Source organism: Parasteatoda tepidariorum, chromosome 1 (genome assembly GCF_043381705.1).
Source record: "Parasteatoda tepidariorum isolate YZ-2023 chromosome 1, CAS_Ptep_4.0, whole genome shotgun sequence".
Taxonomy (NCBI): domain Eukaryota; kingdom Metazoa; phylum Arthropoda; class Arachnida; order Araneae; family Theridiidae; genus Parasteatoda; species Parasteatoda tepidariorum.
Genome location: NC_092204.1, coordinates 75,885,358 through 75,902,585, shown reverse-complemented (window position 1 = coordinate 75,902,585; position 17,228 = coordinate 75,885,358). Strand labels below are relative to the sequence as shown.

The following is a 17,228-nucleotide window of genomic DNA, read 5'->3' as shown; positions in this document are numbered from 1 at the left end:
TGCCATAATTTCCCAAGAAATTTGGCGCAACATTTATATGTCCTCCTGATGTATATAACGTTTTTAAACTTGTATACTTCGACGAAAAACAGACTAAAAATGTCATTTAAAAAAACTGTAGCTTGGAGAGAGAAACAGATTGCTTAACAGATTGCTACGAAAGCATATTTAAGACCTGTTAAAAATCTCATGCAACGGGAAAAAAATTGTTCCCCAGTTTTATTTTTTCAAACCTTTTTAGAATGCTTTTTATAGGAAACAGATGTTTGAAATTTCTATTCCATCTATAGCTATTTTCTTTTATCTAATAAAATTTCTTAATTTCCCCTGAATTCTAATAATTACGACACCATAATTTTATCATTTGAGATTTAAAACTTGATAACTTTTAAAGTATTTTAGTTTTAGAATACAACTGTTAATTTATCACAACTCTTTTCCAGACAATTTTATTTTCATTTTATAACCGTCGTTGAACAGCCGACTTAATTTTATGGGTTTAAGACTACTAATGTTCAACTAAGCAGCATTGTAATTTTGAACCCAATCCAGAAGACAAGGGAACTCCTGAATCGAGTATAGGGAGAAATTTACCCTAGCGGAGGACTTTTTGATGGAGCTAACCCGCACTTGCGTTACATGGAAAGGAAGACCACGAGACTCTAACCTATGATCCACTGAGTCTACCACTGAGGATATTTTACAACAGCACTGCGGTCGGTAGGAACCGGACGCGGCAGTACTTTTATTCAAATGTTCAAAGTGAGGAAGAAAATTTAATTTTGAATAAATTTGATCGCTAAATGATTTTTTGGCCACTACAACACTCCCGCCGTGTTTATTTGTATCAATTAAATGATTTTAACTATTATGTTCCGTAATGTGCTTAGGAAGTTACTAAACTGTGCAAAAACTTAAGAATTTAAAAAAAAATATTGAAAAGATCTATTTTATGCAAATTAAGGCAACAATTAAGGTGGAATGAACTTTCATCATTTTTTCCTGAATTTTTCTATAAATACTGCATGCATGATTATTCGAAAAAGATAACTCAGCAATTTTTACATAGAGTTAGATAATAGTGCCATAGATTTATTATATAGTAGATTCGAGCTTCCATGCCACAGGTTCCGGGTTTTGTCCACAAACTGGGCATGGTTGACTCAGCCTTTCACCCCTTCAGAGGGTCGATAAAATGAGTACCAAGAATAATTGAGATTCCGCTGTTGATTGACCACTCAACGGAACATCTGCGTTTGCACTTTAGAGCCCTAGGTCAAGAAAACTGGGACAAGCACAGTAGGCCTTGGCCCTTCATGGACTGTCTCGCCACTGAGTTTTGGATTGTTATCGTGTAAAGTTTTCAATAAAAGGTTTCGTTTCAAAAATGCATTAAAGTTTTAAAGGAAAAAAGTTAATCGAAAAATATGAATGTGTATTAAACTCAGACTAGTACCTGGTTCTGTCCACTTTTGTTTGTAAAGTGATGCTGGAGACCAAAGATCTTGCACTGGTTTTTGATCTTTTTCTAATCTGTAATTTCTCTTATCTTCCGCTTCCTGATGACAAGAAAATTTTTAATGAGTAATTTCAAACGCAAAATATTTAGCAAATTTTTAATAATTTATACCCTCTAAGGGTGGGAACATTTTTATGAAATTTTTATTTTATATTCCCTTTCTTTTAAATATAAGTATCGATTTATCTAATAAGAAAGCAACCAGATATAATAGTGAGATTTTCTAGTTCAAACCTTACTAAAATTCAATATTTACCCAAAAATGTTATAAAGAGCATTCTGAATCAATCGTTCATAATATGTTTTTAAAAATTTAAAAAAAAACCGGAAGCACATGTACACTTTAGGACGAAAATTAATATTTAAGTCGGAGAAAAGTTCTATCAAAATTTAAAGAAAAATCATCACTGTAGAAAGGGAAACTGATAAATATCAAAATCTGTTTCATTGCCGGAGTAGAAATGGAGAAGCATTTCAATGCGCTTATTGAAAAACAATTCCATGTTTCCCCCGGCAATTAGGCTGGTTTTGATGATTCACATCTCATTTTCCTCATTAGTGATTTGACTAATATTTTACTTTTTTCTCGCTCAAACATCAATTTACAATTCCTAGCGCATGGGCTTTTTAGATTTCTTTTTTCGACAAGGTTTCTAAAAATATATATTAAGGGCAGTCCCTGAGGAATGGTAATAAGGGTAAGAAATGAACGTGCATTTTAACTTAAATATGTACGCAAAAAATAAATAAATAAATAAAAAATACAAAAACAAGAGAGTTTAGTGGAATAACATGTTAAGTGACATTTTACTGAGTTTGGGAAGTCAAAAACAATAAAAAACTAATAAAAAACCTCTTTTTTTATTTATTACCACACTCTTTGAAATAACTTGTTCCTAGATGAATTTTTTGCTTAAAATATCACTTAACACGTTTTGCCACAAAATAATCTTATTTTTATACAGTTTATATTATAATTATATATTACCTGTAAACTGCAGAAAAGTTGATTATTTACTTCAAGTAACGTTTGCACAACGGGAGCGCTTAAACATAGTTGGATATTACTAACATTTACCGACATTTTAACTTCTTCTTCAGTCAGCCGGAGACTTCTATTTAACTCTATCTGACACGGATACAAGACCTAAACAAATGCAATAAAAATAAATAAAGATTAATAAATGCAATTTCATTTCAGCAAAATTATAAAACTTAACGTATATATCTGCACGTAATCTCTTAAACATACAATGGCCTCCAAAGAGGTTCGGGGAATCGACGGAAATTATTATGGATAGATGGATTAAGAGCAATGTGAGATAAACATGTGGCAATGTGCATGTGTAGAAAGGGATCTGAGAAAAGGAGGGCATTTATCAAAGATAGATGAAAGTAACTAACGAAAACGTTTAGTGGAATGAGCTTATGAGCGAAAACTCTCTTCAAATTGAAATGAAGTAACGATTAAGCAAGAAGTTTTGCAATGAGTCAAGAGCTGGCCCACGCATCTGGTTCAGAAACCGCGAGGAGAAAATGTGTTTACGTCTGGTTTCGGGAGAGAAAGGAAACCGGTGGATGATAATCCAAATTCGGTCTGAGACTTAACAATTGCGATGACTGGTATATCTATTACAAGCTCACCGATCGCTGTTGCAGGCTCATCGATTTCTTCTGTAGTAAGCTCACCTATCACTGTTATAAGCTCACCGATCGTTGTCGCAAGCCCACCGAACGCTGTTACAAGGTCACTGATCACTGTTGCAAGCTTAACTTTTGCAAGCTCACATCGCTGTTGCAAGCTCTCTAATCAATATAGGAGGGATCGAGAATTAGAATTTACAAGAACTTGGGTATACACAAGATTTGTTCTCATTTATAGTGTGGCATCACAAAAAAAAAAGTTTTCCCAGACTTGTTCCAAAAGATTTATCGACAATGTTAAAAGTGTAGTTAGATGATGCTGTTAATTTAAGAGTGAATAAATCTTTTGTTTCATATGTCTCATGACTTTTACTACCCACCAAACTTTTTAAATGTATCTTGCATATACATTTTCCAGTTATTATCATTATATCACATTTAATTTTAAACTTTAAATGATATTTATTAATGCTTTTAATTATTTTCTTATTATAAATAGACAAGCTTACCGTACACATTGTGTGCTTCCTTCTTCCATAGATGCAGGATAAAACATGTAATCCGGCCACAGATAAAACCATATTACCCTGTCCTAAATTGAAACTGTAATCAAGCATGACATCCATCTGAAATAAACAAACGACTCAGTTTAAAATATTACGAATTACGAGAAAGTGTATCTTAAAGAAATTTAATAGTATCAAATAATAAATCCCACATGGAGTTTGTAGTCCTGCAAAATATAAATAAGAAACATTGTATTAATATAACGAGGTATAAATTAAGCGAGAAATGATTAAGATGTTAGAAAAATAAAGTAGGAGTATACAATAAAAGCATTATTACAAATTTCTCAAAACTTTACATCAAGAGCAACAGGAATAAAAACATGTATAGAGAAAGAGAAGTTGATTTATAGAAACTTAGACGTGCTTATTTTAATTCAAAACAAACACAAAAAGTTAACAGATATTCAATAAACAAATAAATTATAATAAATTTTATTTTGTATAAAATGATCATAACTTATATAATTTTTTGCTAATTCCCTAAAATGGAAATATTTCTAGGATAATTAGACACATAACGTTTTTATAGCAAAATTATCTATCTAATATGATCATTAAAATATTGATTTTGGTGACGATTAAGATATTTTTATGTAGGTGATTTTTTAAAAAAATGGAATAACCAAGAGCAAATTGTGATAATTTTTTTAATCTGTATTTAAGAGTGGGATAGGAAAATAGTAAATGTTCATAAAATATTAAGAAATATTGATTATCACCTTGAGAACTAAAACTCCAGTTTCCGGAGTGTCTGGGTGAGCAAAAAGTACAATTTCAGGCTTCCGGAAGACTAAAGACAGAGACAAGGCTCGATGGTCATCATTGCTGATGGTGGATAGATAACCACTGGTGCAGTCAGAGGGTAAACGCTGTCGACCAATATCATCATCATCATCTAAAAAGGCACTGGAACTGGGCAGGGAACTACCCGGAAGAGCATCAGATACGAATTTCATCAAGCTCAGTACGTAAGACACAGATACATTCAGTCGAATCTTTTCCATCACCCCATCCACTATCAAGAAATAAGTGTTAAGAATTCAACAAAAATCAATAAATAAACATTTTTATTTTATTTGGTTTCCAATCATTAAACGATGATTATATTTGAGAACAATTATTTTTGTCACATGAGATTTATTTACAGATCTTAGATACTTTCAATCCGTTGATTTTAAATCTGCAATTGATTTTGTTTAGATAACATTTTTAGTCTATTTTTTGTCGAGATGTATAAGTCTAAAAATGTTATATTAAACAGGTGGCAACGTGAAACTTCTAGTGGAGCTGGGGGCACATCATTAGGATTAAAACTGCATAAGTAAGAAGTCATGCCTGGAAATGTCATCACATGCTGCTAGGAGTAATTTGTTATTATGAACTGTTTTTTCGAACAGTTTATATTTTATTGCCGTCGTTGAACAGCCGAAACAATTTTTTTACTGGGTTAAAGACTACTAATTTTCAATTTCGTAACCTTCTAATTTTGAACCCAATCCAGGGATCGCCTTAAACTGAGTGCGACAACATTGTCAGGCCTGAGTTCCTATGCAATGTTAATTCCATGTTGTACCCTGAAGTTCGTTGCAAAATTCTTTATATATAGTGCTTAAGTCTAAGATGACTTATTGAACACAGTTGGTTTTTAAATTATTTTATTTAAATGTTTGACTTGAAGCAAGTTGTGATAGGAATCGCTATTTAACGAGAATTAGAAAAAGAACAGCGGGGTGTCAGATAAGTTCTCGTTAGGACTTCCACTTAAGGTTTCAAATTGCGAGTCGATGATAAATGAATTGCAAGTCTACGATGTAAATAAAATCAAACTTTGAACCAGCGATACTGTCAAAACGATGACAAAAATTTGTGTAAAATTAAAATTCCTTACCGAATTAGCGTTTCAAAAAATGTCCTTCGTCCTTTCAACAGAACAATTTTTCCCATCGTTATTAAAAAAAAGTAGTTTGTGTTATCTATAAATACTTTATTCTAATAATATAAATTACTGAATTCATTTCTCGTCAAAGAACTAATCTGGCATTGTAATAGGTAATTCCTAAGGCCAAAGTCTCTTATTTAGATTCGACAAAGAAAGTTAAAGACTTTAGTCTTTTATAAAATTATTTTTAACTCAATAATCTTACTGAATTTAAACACAAGACAGTTTTTACTGTTGTCAAAATGAAATGAAAATGTATTGAACCTGCAGCATCTCCATTTCCTGTTCGTCGGTATGTAAGATCCACCATTGGTGGCATGCTAAGGCTTATTCCAGCTACTCCTGTACAGCCTCCAGTATCTCCACTGTAAGACTGGAAAATCCTGGAAAGAACAAAATGGACCAGTTATTAACTGATTCTTTCCTTTTCGCTTTCATCAAAAAATTAAATCATTGTAAACATATCAAGTGATTAAGAGAGCACTCTAGCATATTAGGTTTATTTTATTAGGCCTAATGAAAAGGGTTAAGAGTAAAGTTTTTTTTTTACTGAGATGAATAAAAAGATTAATTCTTATAAAAAATGGAACAATTTTATGGAAAAGTATTTTTTTCAGGAATTAAATCTTATAATAATATTTTTAAACTTAAAATTATAATTTTTCTTAAATTGTATTTTAAGAACACGTTTAGGTACGCTGTAATTATTAAATGTTTATTTATTTTACAAAGATTTTAAATAAGACGATTTATAATAAAAAAGTGCTTTTTTTTAAAGAGAAATACAATCCTGAATGTATTTTACATTTTTAAGATCTTTTTAGTAAATTTATAATGCGTTAGTTCTTCCATATCTTGTGAACTGATATATTTTTCATTTTATTTCGTTTTTTTATGATAAGTGTTCAACAGCCGGTCTATTTCTGAGTTTAAAACTGCCATTGCTTAACTCCTTGGCCTTCTAACTTTAAATCCAACCCAGAAGATAAGTGATCTACTGGATCAAGTATTGGAAGAAATTTACCTTAATGGTGGACTTTTTTAATGGAACTAACCCACATATGCGTTAGATGGAGAGGAAAACTACAGAAGCCTCCCATGGTTAATCAGGCGGCAAGGGGACTCTAACCTATGATCCATCTACCACTGAGGATATTTTATGCTAGCTTTTAGAAGGGATAATGTAGCATAGCTCTTTACATAGCATGGTTACTAAAGAAATGCTTCTTAAAAGTTTTAGGTATTTATTTTTTCATAACTATGGGTATATTTGAAAAATTTGAATATCGTCTGAACAAGTTTCAAACGAATTCCTCATTGCAAATAATTATAAAAAATTCACTAAGTGTCCTTCATTAAGTTATCCATATATATGCTCTTAACGTCGCGTGGTTATACAAATGTTTCTTAAAAATTTTGTGTACTTATGGGCATTTTTGGGGTATTTTCGAATGGGGTATTTTTTACATATGGGTATTTTTGAAAAAATTGAGGCTCACTTTTTAATTGGAAATTTTTTTTAAATGATTTTCTCATTGCAAAAAATTTTGAAAAATTCGCTAATATACTCCATTATGTTAACTATATTAATGCTCTTAACATAGCATGGTTCGGACTAAACACATGCTTCTTAAAAATTTCAGATATTTATTTTTTTGCATCTATGGTTATTTTTGAAAATTTTGATGATTACTTTGTAATCTGAAACAAGTTTCATATTAATTACCTATTGCGAAAAGTTACAAAAAATTCGCAAAGTGTTTCCATTATGCTAATTATGTACATACTCTTAACTTGGCATTGTTTGAAATGAAAACTGCTTCTTAAAAATATTTGGTATGTATTTCATCACATTAATGGGTATTTTTAAAAACGTTGACACTCACTTTTTAATCTGAAAAAAGTTTTGAAAGAATTCCGCTTCACAAAAAATTATAAAAAAATTGCAAAATGTCCTCCATTTTTTTAACTATACGTATGCACTTTACGTAGTATAATTTGGACTAAACAAACGCTTCTTAAAAATTTTCGGTATTTATTTCTTCAGATCTATAGGTATTTTTTAAACATTAGACGCTTTCTTTACCATGCCACTATCTAAACCATGCCACATTAAGAGCATATATATGGTTAACGTATATATGGTTAAGAGCATATATATGGTAGAGCATATATAGAGGACATTTTGTGAATTTTTTAATAATTTTTTGCAATGAGTAATTCATTTGAAACTTGCTTCAGTTTTCAAAGTGAGAATCTTTCAAAAATACCAATATGTTTTAAGATTAAAGTACTAAAAATTTTTAAGAAGCATTTTAGTTCAAACCATGCTAAGTATCGAGCATGTACATGGGTAACATAATGGAGTTTATTTTGCGAATTTTGAAAAATTTTTTGCAATGAGGAAATATTTTTAAACTTGTTTTAGATTATAAAGTGAGTGTCAATTTTTTTTCAAATTCACCCATATGTGTCAAGAAATAATTACTCAAAATTTTTTTCGAGTCCAAACAGTGTTTCGTTATGAGCATATGTATAAAAGTAATTATTTATTATTTTTTGCAATGAGAATTTCAATTGAAAATTATTTCAGATTACAAAGTAAAGGTCAAATTTTTCAAAAATACCCATATCACGCAAAAAAAAAATTACCCAAAATTTTTAAGAACCATATGTTTAGTACATATCTTGCTAAATTCGGAGCACTAATATCGATAACATGGTGAAGGATATATTGCGAATTTTTCATAATTTTTTTTCAATGAGGAAATCATTTGAAACTTGTTTCAGATTACAAAGTGAACGTAAATTTTTCCCAAAATACCCATGTAATATGTGTTAAGAAATATGTAATCAAAAGTTTTAATAATTATTTGTTTACTCCAAACAATGATGTGTTAAGAGCATATGAATAATTGACGAAAAAGAGGAAAATTTTTGAATTTTTTTTATAAATTTTTGAAATGAGGAACTCATTTGAAATTTGATTAAGATTAAAAAATGAGAGTAGATTAAATTTAAAAATATCCGTATAGGGCAAAAAAATATGAACCAAGATTTTTAAAAAGCTATTTTTAATGCTACGTTAAGAGCATGCATATAAAAATAAAGGAGGACATTTTGCAAATTTTTTGTAACTTTTTCCAGAGAGAGATTCATTTGAATTTTGTTTCAGATTGCAAAGTAAGCGTCAAAGTTTTCGAAAATACCCATAGATGTGAAGAAATAAGCATTAAAAATTATTTAAGAAGCATCAAAACAGATGTTCAAAGTTGAAACAGAATTGCTTCCATTACTTTATTGTAAAGATTACAAACGTAATTCGTAATTCTCACTAAATAAAATAATCATTAATATTGCTCGCAATTACTCACAGTCCCCTTAAGTGAGATGTTAAAATTGTGTTTATTTTTATTTGAAAAAATACTTTAACGAAAGTTGAAAACTAAATGTTAATTACTTTCTTAAAGAAGAATAGGGTGGAGCTCGCAAGTCGAGGAGAGTGGCAGCCTGACAAGAACATTTCATTTCAACAGATCTATCATTGGTTGTTTCAAGAGACAAACTCGCTTCATCCAGAGTGAAGGTAGTTAACGCTTGCTTAGGATCCCGAGCATTACTGGAGCGCTATAAATACACATATATTTGAAAACATTCATCACAGCTTAAATGAGATTTAATTGGATGCCTGTAAGTGACGTCACGAGTGTGAGTCGAATCAGATTGGCTTTTGAATAAACAAATGCCATGATTTACCTACGATGACGTCGTTTGCAAGTATATAATTCCTGCAAAAGTTAATTGAAAATAACCGTTCTTGTTTTTTAAAACTCCCAACTGAGAACATTATTTATTATTTGTTTATGTATTTTATAGTAACCATGGTATAGTTTTGTTTTATGTGCCTGGCAACTCCGATGCATAATCAGTTTGTTTATGTTCTACATGACATTGTGTAAATTAGGAAATATAAAGTGAAAGAATTGAAATCTTTGTGAAAGTATATAGAATGCGTCACTTAAGAGAATTGATACTTGAAGAACTTGGCTTATTCGAAATAGAATGAAATTACGTTTCAACAACCAATCAGGATCGAGATTCTCCCAATACGTCACTGGCAGGTTTCCTATTTGTTGATGTACGATGATGTGTAACCCAAAAAGGATTCTTTATGGCACAACAAAATTTATTGCGAAAACAATTCTTTGAATGAAAGTTGTTTAAGTATCGTTTTTCTAATGTTCCAATATAAGTGATCTTATGAAATCTATACAGGGAAGCTATTTCAATAAATTGGCACAGTTCTAAAATTTTTTTAAAATTATAATTTTTTTTTCTTAATAAAATAAGTCATACTAGAAGATCGTTTAGTTTACAAATTATTCTACTGCATTAGAATGATTAAGATTGAGAATCAGAAAACTACTATGAAAAAGCTTCATTTAACGAATAGTTTTCTCAAATAAATTGTGTTATTTTTTTGATTGTAAAATATTATTTTTAAACAAAATTGGGTATATAAAACAGTGTTAGGTTTTTAAATTTTTCTACATCTCACATTTAAGTTCTCGGAGTTTTAATGCGTATTTTGTCGCATTCCTTAAAGAAAAAATGAATGAAGAATAATCCTATAAAGTGCAAATGTATCAAAAAAATAAGGGAAAATAGAAATTTTTAGAAATAAATGAAAGTATAACTACCATATCTTCGGCATCTGTGTATAAAGTGAGCGATAATCCTTCCAATATGAATGCGAAAGAGCTTTCCTTGCGAACATCCGTAGATGCGTACAAAAATACTTCTAATTTTTTCATAGATTCTTCAGGTCCACTTTCGTTATCAGGTGATAGAGCTGTCATAAATAACATTTAATTAATTTCACTGGAAGCTTATTTTAAGCATTAAAATATTTCTGAAGGTAAAATACACAACAAGAAAATAGTGAATTTTATATTCAGAATTTTCATGGTTTAAAGCGTTAAATTAGATGTCATGGTTTTACTTTTATAATTAATTAGTATAGGGATAGGGTGTAATAAAAAAAATGACGTGAAATATTTTACCATATTGAAACCTTTTTCTTACCCTGTTTACTAAACAGGCTTCCTAAAGTCATAGTGTGATAATATAAACCGCTTAACGTTTGGTTACCTGCAAAAGCACTTAAAATGGTCTATAATAATATAAATAGCTCATCTTTGGTTAACTAAAAAAGCACTTAAAACGGTCTATAATAATATAAATGGCTCATCTTTGGTTAACTAAAAAAGCACTTAAAACGGTCTATAATAATATAAAAAGCTCATCTTTGGTTAACTAACTAAAAAAGCACTTAAAACGGTCTCTAGTATACCATCATTTGAATTTGTATGAGACACATGACGAGACAATGTTAACTCTATTTAGAAGTTACGTTGAGTTTTAAAGTAGACTAACAAACCTCAAATGTTGGCATGATTTGGAAGGGGATGTCATATTTCAGCAAGTGAATCGTAAACATTTATTCACTTTAATAATGCAATTAATGCAATTTCCAACATTTATTTCTATTATAACTCTGACGTCGTCAAAGCAATTTATAACACCGAAATATAATAGTTTTTTTTCTGAACGTAAATTTTTTTTCTATCGATTACTTCTAACAAACAAAGTAATTAGTCAACGTTATTTACCATTCACCAAGTCGTATTATTTTGAGGTAGATATTATCTTTAAGTAACGTCTGCCTAAAGTTATGATTTTAACATTATCGTCTATGTATCTTATAAATCTCTATATTTGTATGTATTTAATAACGGTCTATAGATCTTATTAGTCTGCGGTTAAAATGTGGAAATATTTTGTCGTAAATGAGGTTTTGTTAGTTCTAGCGCTTGAAATATATAATATGGTGATTCATAATAAATTTGTAAACTTTGCAATATACAAACTTTGCAAACTAATAAATTTGCAGTGGATTATTTTTCTTTTGCTTAAGTAAATCGAGGGTAAGACTCAGACTGAACCTTGAACAGGCACTTGTAAAATATATTAGAATACATTTATATTGACTTATTGGAAATATTACTTTTGAATATGTTCACTAATGAATGTAAAAATATCCTCGAAATTGGGCATATTATCTATATACTTGTTTGGTTTCTGTCTACGCAATTGTTATTCAGTGTTAATGTTAAAAAGAAAATAAAAATTTACACTGTGTTACACAGAGGAGAAATTGTTATTACTCTGAATATAACATATAATTCATAAAATAAATTTTCTATTTAACATTCTGAAAAGAATTTTTTCGAATTTAATTAAATTTATCTCGCTTATACTGATTGAAATTGCTAATAATATTGCAAAACATTTTATCCTAGTCATATAATTTTCATTTTCAAAAACACCTGCCGGTTTTGTAATCTAACACAATGCGATTAATATCATTTTAAGCATGCGAAATAGTTTGCAATGACCCAAATTAAAGGTTGTAAAGTTTCCATTATAAGACAAGTGTATAAAACTAAATTTTTTAAAAGCTTTAAATAAAAAAAAATTACAAATTTACTAAACAAATTTGAGATTTGAAATGCTTTAACTATTCTATATAATCTTAAACATGGAGTTCGTGATTTAGCAAAAGAAAATATTGCTTAATTTATGAATCTCTCAGTTTGTAGCAAAGTTGTCTTATTTAGCTAAATTAAAATTTAGGTATATAAATTAAACTATTTATTATATTTAAGAAATCGAAACGTTACCCATTTTCTGACTATTCAAGAATTGGAAACGGGTGTAGTTATCTTCATAGACAGAAATCATTGTACTAAAATCTCTTTGTCCTACATTAATCTAAAAAAAGGAAGTAAAAAGTTAGACGTTGTAGCACTCTATATTTTAAGAAAATATTTTTCTCACAAAAGCACTTACAATAAATTTGCTAATTTTATCTTCGAAAAAAAGAAAGAAAAAAAAGCATATTATGTAAATGTCAAATGCTTCTACAATAAGGTTCTGAAAGTACCAACAAAGGATATTTGTAACTTCTTTTAATGATTGAGGAGAATGATACATAAACTATGTCTGTAAATTTCGAAATGCTATAAGATTTAAAAAAATCTTTTTTAAATTTCATTAGTGTTCTATAAGTTAAGTGTTTGAAATATTTGAAAAACATTGATATAAGTATTGGCTTCATGGTAGATGCTTTGCGTTGATTCCAGACATACATTACTCCTGCTAAAATTAGGATCCCTTTAATCCTAACGAGTTGGTAGGCATAACAAAACCAACATAATTTTTTTAAATACATCAAAATAGTTCTTTTTTTTAATATTTACAAATGAGAAAGCAAGTTCCCTGAACCTAGACAAAGTATTAGAAAGACAACACATATCATTGAGAAGTAAACAAAGGTATATGTCAAACATAAACGGACACGTGACTTAGTAGAAAATCTTAAAGATAAGGCAGAAAAATTCTCCACCATTTGTAGTCACTTGCGGATTTAGCTGTAACTTATTAGATCATCAAACTTTTTCACCTAACAAGAAGAGAAAGTAAATAAAAATAATTCAAAGGAAAATAATTTTAAATGAAACATGCTTATCAATATGATTTTTCATTACCATTTTGTTTCGTGTGTGAATGGAATTAAAACAATTAAAAAGCCTCACCTAGTTGCGCCTTGTTTGATTGTTGATCTATTTGATTTTGGGTATTACGAAGGAGAATGCTTACTCCATCTAATTCTTTTTCTCTCCCAAGGAAAATTAATAAATGAAAGTAAAAAGATATTACTGGAACTAATTTATAATTTTTTGGTTTATCAGAATCATATACTCCAAATTAAAAATAGAATTTACATCTCTATCAAAATTCTTTCTTTGGGTAATTGTAACTCAAGAAGAAGAATACGTAATTAGGCTTAACCATGTGATTTAAATCGGATTGAATTGGATACCCATAAGCGACGTCATGCGTGTTTGTCGAACCTGATTGGTTTCTGAATCGACAAATGCTACGAGTTACCCACGATGACGTCGCTTGCAAGTACCCAATTCCTTCATGATATAAAAATGAAAACAAAATTTCATGCTGTAACTAAATACTTACTTTTATTAGATCCATACTCCCGGTGATTTGGTATAAAAGGCCCTCTTTGTGGTAAGGCTTAAGAGCTCGCTTAATATCCAAACGAACTTTTAATGGTTCAAGAATGGGTTCTAAAATGTCCATTCGACTATCTAATAATATCACAGCTCTAAAAATATTTAAATATAAATTAAAGCGTGCTTTTGTGAAAAATTTAAATATAATTTTTATATTTATAAATGCAATAGAGAGTATAAAAGAAATTTTTATATTTATAAGTGCAATAGAGAGTATAAAAGAAATTTTCTAACAAAAAAATTCAATATGTATTTTCTATTTTTTTTTATTTGTATCATAAAGTTGTTAGTAAATAATAATTAAAAATATCTTCTTACACTTATCATATTTTACTTTTGTTATTTAGCTTAGGCAAAAATTATAAATTAATCTGGAAAAAATATAGTTTTAAAACACAATTTAGTGTTTCACAGGATTTTACAGGATATTCCATGATGGCAAACCCTTTTATAAATTCTTAGAATCTTTGTTAAAAGTGAAGAAAAAATAGTATGCACTTTTGGTTAATATTTAAGCTAAGTTAATATTTAAGCTGAATAGCTGAGGAAGGCAAAATAAACACAAACTGGTTATGTGTTTATTTTGCCTTCTTCACTAGTGTTTCAACTTGGTTTTTTACCTTATTTAAATATTAGTTTGCGCTCCATATTTTTAATACTTTATTTGTAAAAACCTTCTAAAAATAAGCATAAATAGATGCATAATAAAAAATCATCATAACAATTTTGCTAAAAATAAGTATAGAGGTGATTTTATTTTATTTTATAACTGTTGTTGAGCAGCAGATCCAATTTTTTGAGTTTACGACTATTGTATATTCAACTCTGTAGTCTTGTAATTTTGAACCCAATCCAGAAGACAAGGGAACTCCTGGATCAAGTATTCCGTGGAGTATAATTTACTTTCGTGGAGAGCTTTTTTTGATGGAACTAACCCATATTTGCGTTACACGAAGAGGAAAACCACGAAAACGTCCCACGGTTAGCCTGATGGCAAGGGGACTCTAACCAATGATCCGTCTACCACTGAGGATATTTTACATCACGTTAGCACTGTGGGGTGGAATTCGTATTGACCAGCCATCTCTGCGATTCGAATCCGGTTAACCTTATTGGAAGGCAAATGCTCTATCCTTTGAGACATCCCTGTTCAAAAAATAGAGATGACTATAGAAAACACTGTATGTTAAAAATTACTGTGATCTTGTGCAAAGGTTCCTCACTTAAACTTATTTTCATTTATGGAGCTCTTAAGTCATCACTGGATTCTTTGGCTGGACTGAGTTTTCATAAACAAATCATCAACGATTTGCGATTTCATCAACGATTGCGAGCATATAAACCGAAGAAAAAATATAATTATTTTCAAAAATAGTTAATAAAAATGATTTTTTAAAATTATTTTATCAATAATATTTTAAAAATTAGGTATATGCTAAATTATTAATTCTGTAAATCAAGTGTAGCACTTAGTTTAGTTTGCTTTAAACTTTTAAAATAAAGATGAATAAAACAAGCTGAATTACAGTTTTCTTTAAAGTGAGAATTAAAAAGAACTGTTACACGTTGAAATAGATATCAGAGAGACATATGTCTGCATTGATAAATTTAATTATTTTATTTTGAATTGAAAAACTCGATGTGAATTATCAACGCAATTTTTTATAAATTTATATTCCTTCCACAATTGATCCAAAATTTTTTTTATTAGTAAACGGTTTCCTATCCTTAAAAAAATTTGCTATTATTTTTCCCTGGTATTTTAGTGAAATGACTTCTCAAATATAACCGAAATATTAATAAATAATAAATTACACTTGTGAATAATTTGTGTTTGTTTTTTATTTCATGAGATTTTTTAACGGATCTTGAATATTTTCACGTAGCTGATTTCAAATCTTCAATCGATTTCGAACTCAAATCTACAGTTTTTTAAAATAAGATTGTTACTCTATTTTTGTTGAAATATACAAGCATAAAATAAAGTTATATTCAAGAAGGGTTTCATAAATGGCGCGACAAGCTTCTAGGGGAGTTAGAGTACATCATTATAATTAAAACTGCATAGAAACATATGCCTGAAAATATCGTTAAACGCCACTAGGGGCGCTTTCTTTTTGTAAATTATTTCTTTGTGTGCTTCTGAACAGGTTACAATAGAGAAGTGTCTCTATCTGCATGTGCCGACGACACTTCTGGGCACGGTTCCTTATGCGCATTAAATTCTGCTGATGTGCCTTTACTCCCCTAGAGGTTCGTTGCAACATTTACGTGACTCCCTGTAATACATAACGTTTTTAAACTAGTACCTTTCGGTAAAAAATTGACTAAAAATGTCATTTTTCATAATAAAACGAAAAAATCTGTAGCTTTAGGAGCAAAACTAATTTCAGATTTAAAATCCCCCATAGGCAAAACAACTATTTTGTATAAATGCAACAGAAATTTTTTCCTCAGTATAATTGCTTAAATATCATTATAATTACAGAATTCATAAATCATTCTGTAGTTTAAAAAAAAAGTCCTAACTCTTGGAACCCATACGACCAGTCCACGGAACCATAGGATTTTGCGGAACGTCTTTTGGAATCTCTGCTTTTTAATTCTGGAATTAATTAAAATTTTTAGCCTTTTTCTGAGATTTCATAAATTTAGAAAAGTTCATTTTACCTAGCAAGTTGCAGCTCATTTAATCGTATCAAGAGATTATCAATACAATGATCCTGTTCTTCTTGGAGAAAATTTTCGACGCTCAGTTCCCCTAGTTGCAGAATAAGAGCATTTGGCGAAGTAGCCTTTTGCGGCAGCAGAACAGTGGGAGCTTGAATCTCAACCGAAACCTGATATCGTAGACCACTTTGTTGGAATTCTGAAACCTAAATCAGAACAATTCATTAAAAAATAATAAAATTCAACATAAAACAGCTTTAAAAAGTTGTAACAGCTGACACAGTAAAATATATATAGACTGCTTCATTTTTTTCCTCATTGGTTACGTTTAGCATATATTATTTGCTCATTATTAGCTAAATTCTTAATTTATTATTGCTTCTACTTCGGATGCGAGAATATAATAGTACATTTGTAAATGTTTTTGAATTAAATATTTTATTTTTTCCATTGAGACAACTTTTCATAATTATATTAGTATAATTGTGGAAAGTCTAATGCTATCGTAATATCAACTTTAAAATTTCCATGCAAAGGAAAAGTCACAGCATTAGATTGCTTGTATTTTAGTTCTTAAATCTACTCTATCACATTTAAATTTTCTTTTGCACAAAATGTTTCCCACCTTTTGTTGAATCTTTTCTTCCGTAGAACGTTTTACGAAGCTTGTAGCATCCGGATTAAGGAAAGGTTCCAGAAAACGCTGTAAAACATAAAATTTAATTAATTTGAAA

At 29.6% G+C, this 17,228-nt stretch overlaps 1 protein-coding gene across 1 annotated transcript in view; it reads right to left on the bottom strand.

The window, feature by feature from the left end:
• LOC107436292 (intermembrane lipid transfer protein VPS13A) overlaps positions 1-17,228 on the bottom strand; it is a 154,551-nt gene that overhangs the window by 43,880 nt on the left and 93,443 nt on the right. The window contains exons 29-39 of the mRNA XM_071182491.1: positions 17,120-17,197; positions 16,495-16,700; positions 13,769-13,916; positions 12,415-12,505; positions 10,372-10,523; positions 9,132-9,298; positions 5,936-6,054; positions 4,452-4,747; positions 3,673-3,789; positions 2,508-2,666; positions 1,457-1,559 (exon numbers count right to left, since the gene is read on the bottom strand). Of these exons, the coding sequence (XP_071038592.1) occupies positions 1,457-1,559; positions 2,508-2,666; positions 3,673-3,789; positions 4,452-4,747; positions 5,936-6,054; positions 9,132-9,298; positions 10,372-10,523; positions 12,415-12,505; positions 13,769-13,916; positions 16,495-16,700; positions 17,120-17,197 (1,636 nt within the window). The remainder of the gene's footprint in view (positions 1-1,456; positions 1,560-2,507; positions 2,667-3,672; positions 3,790-4,451; positions 4,748-5,935; positions 6,055-9,131; positions 9,299-10,371; positions 10,524-12,414; positions 12,506-13,768; positions 13,917-16,494; positions 16,701-17,119; positions 17,198-17,228) is intronic.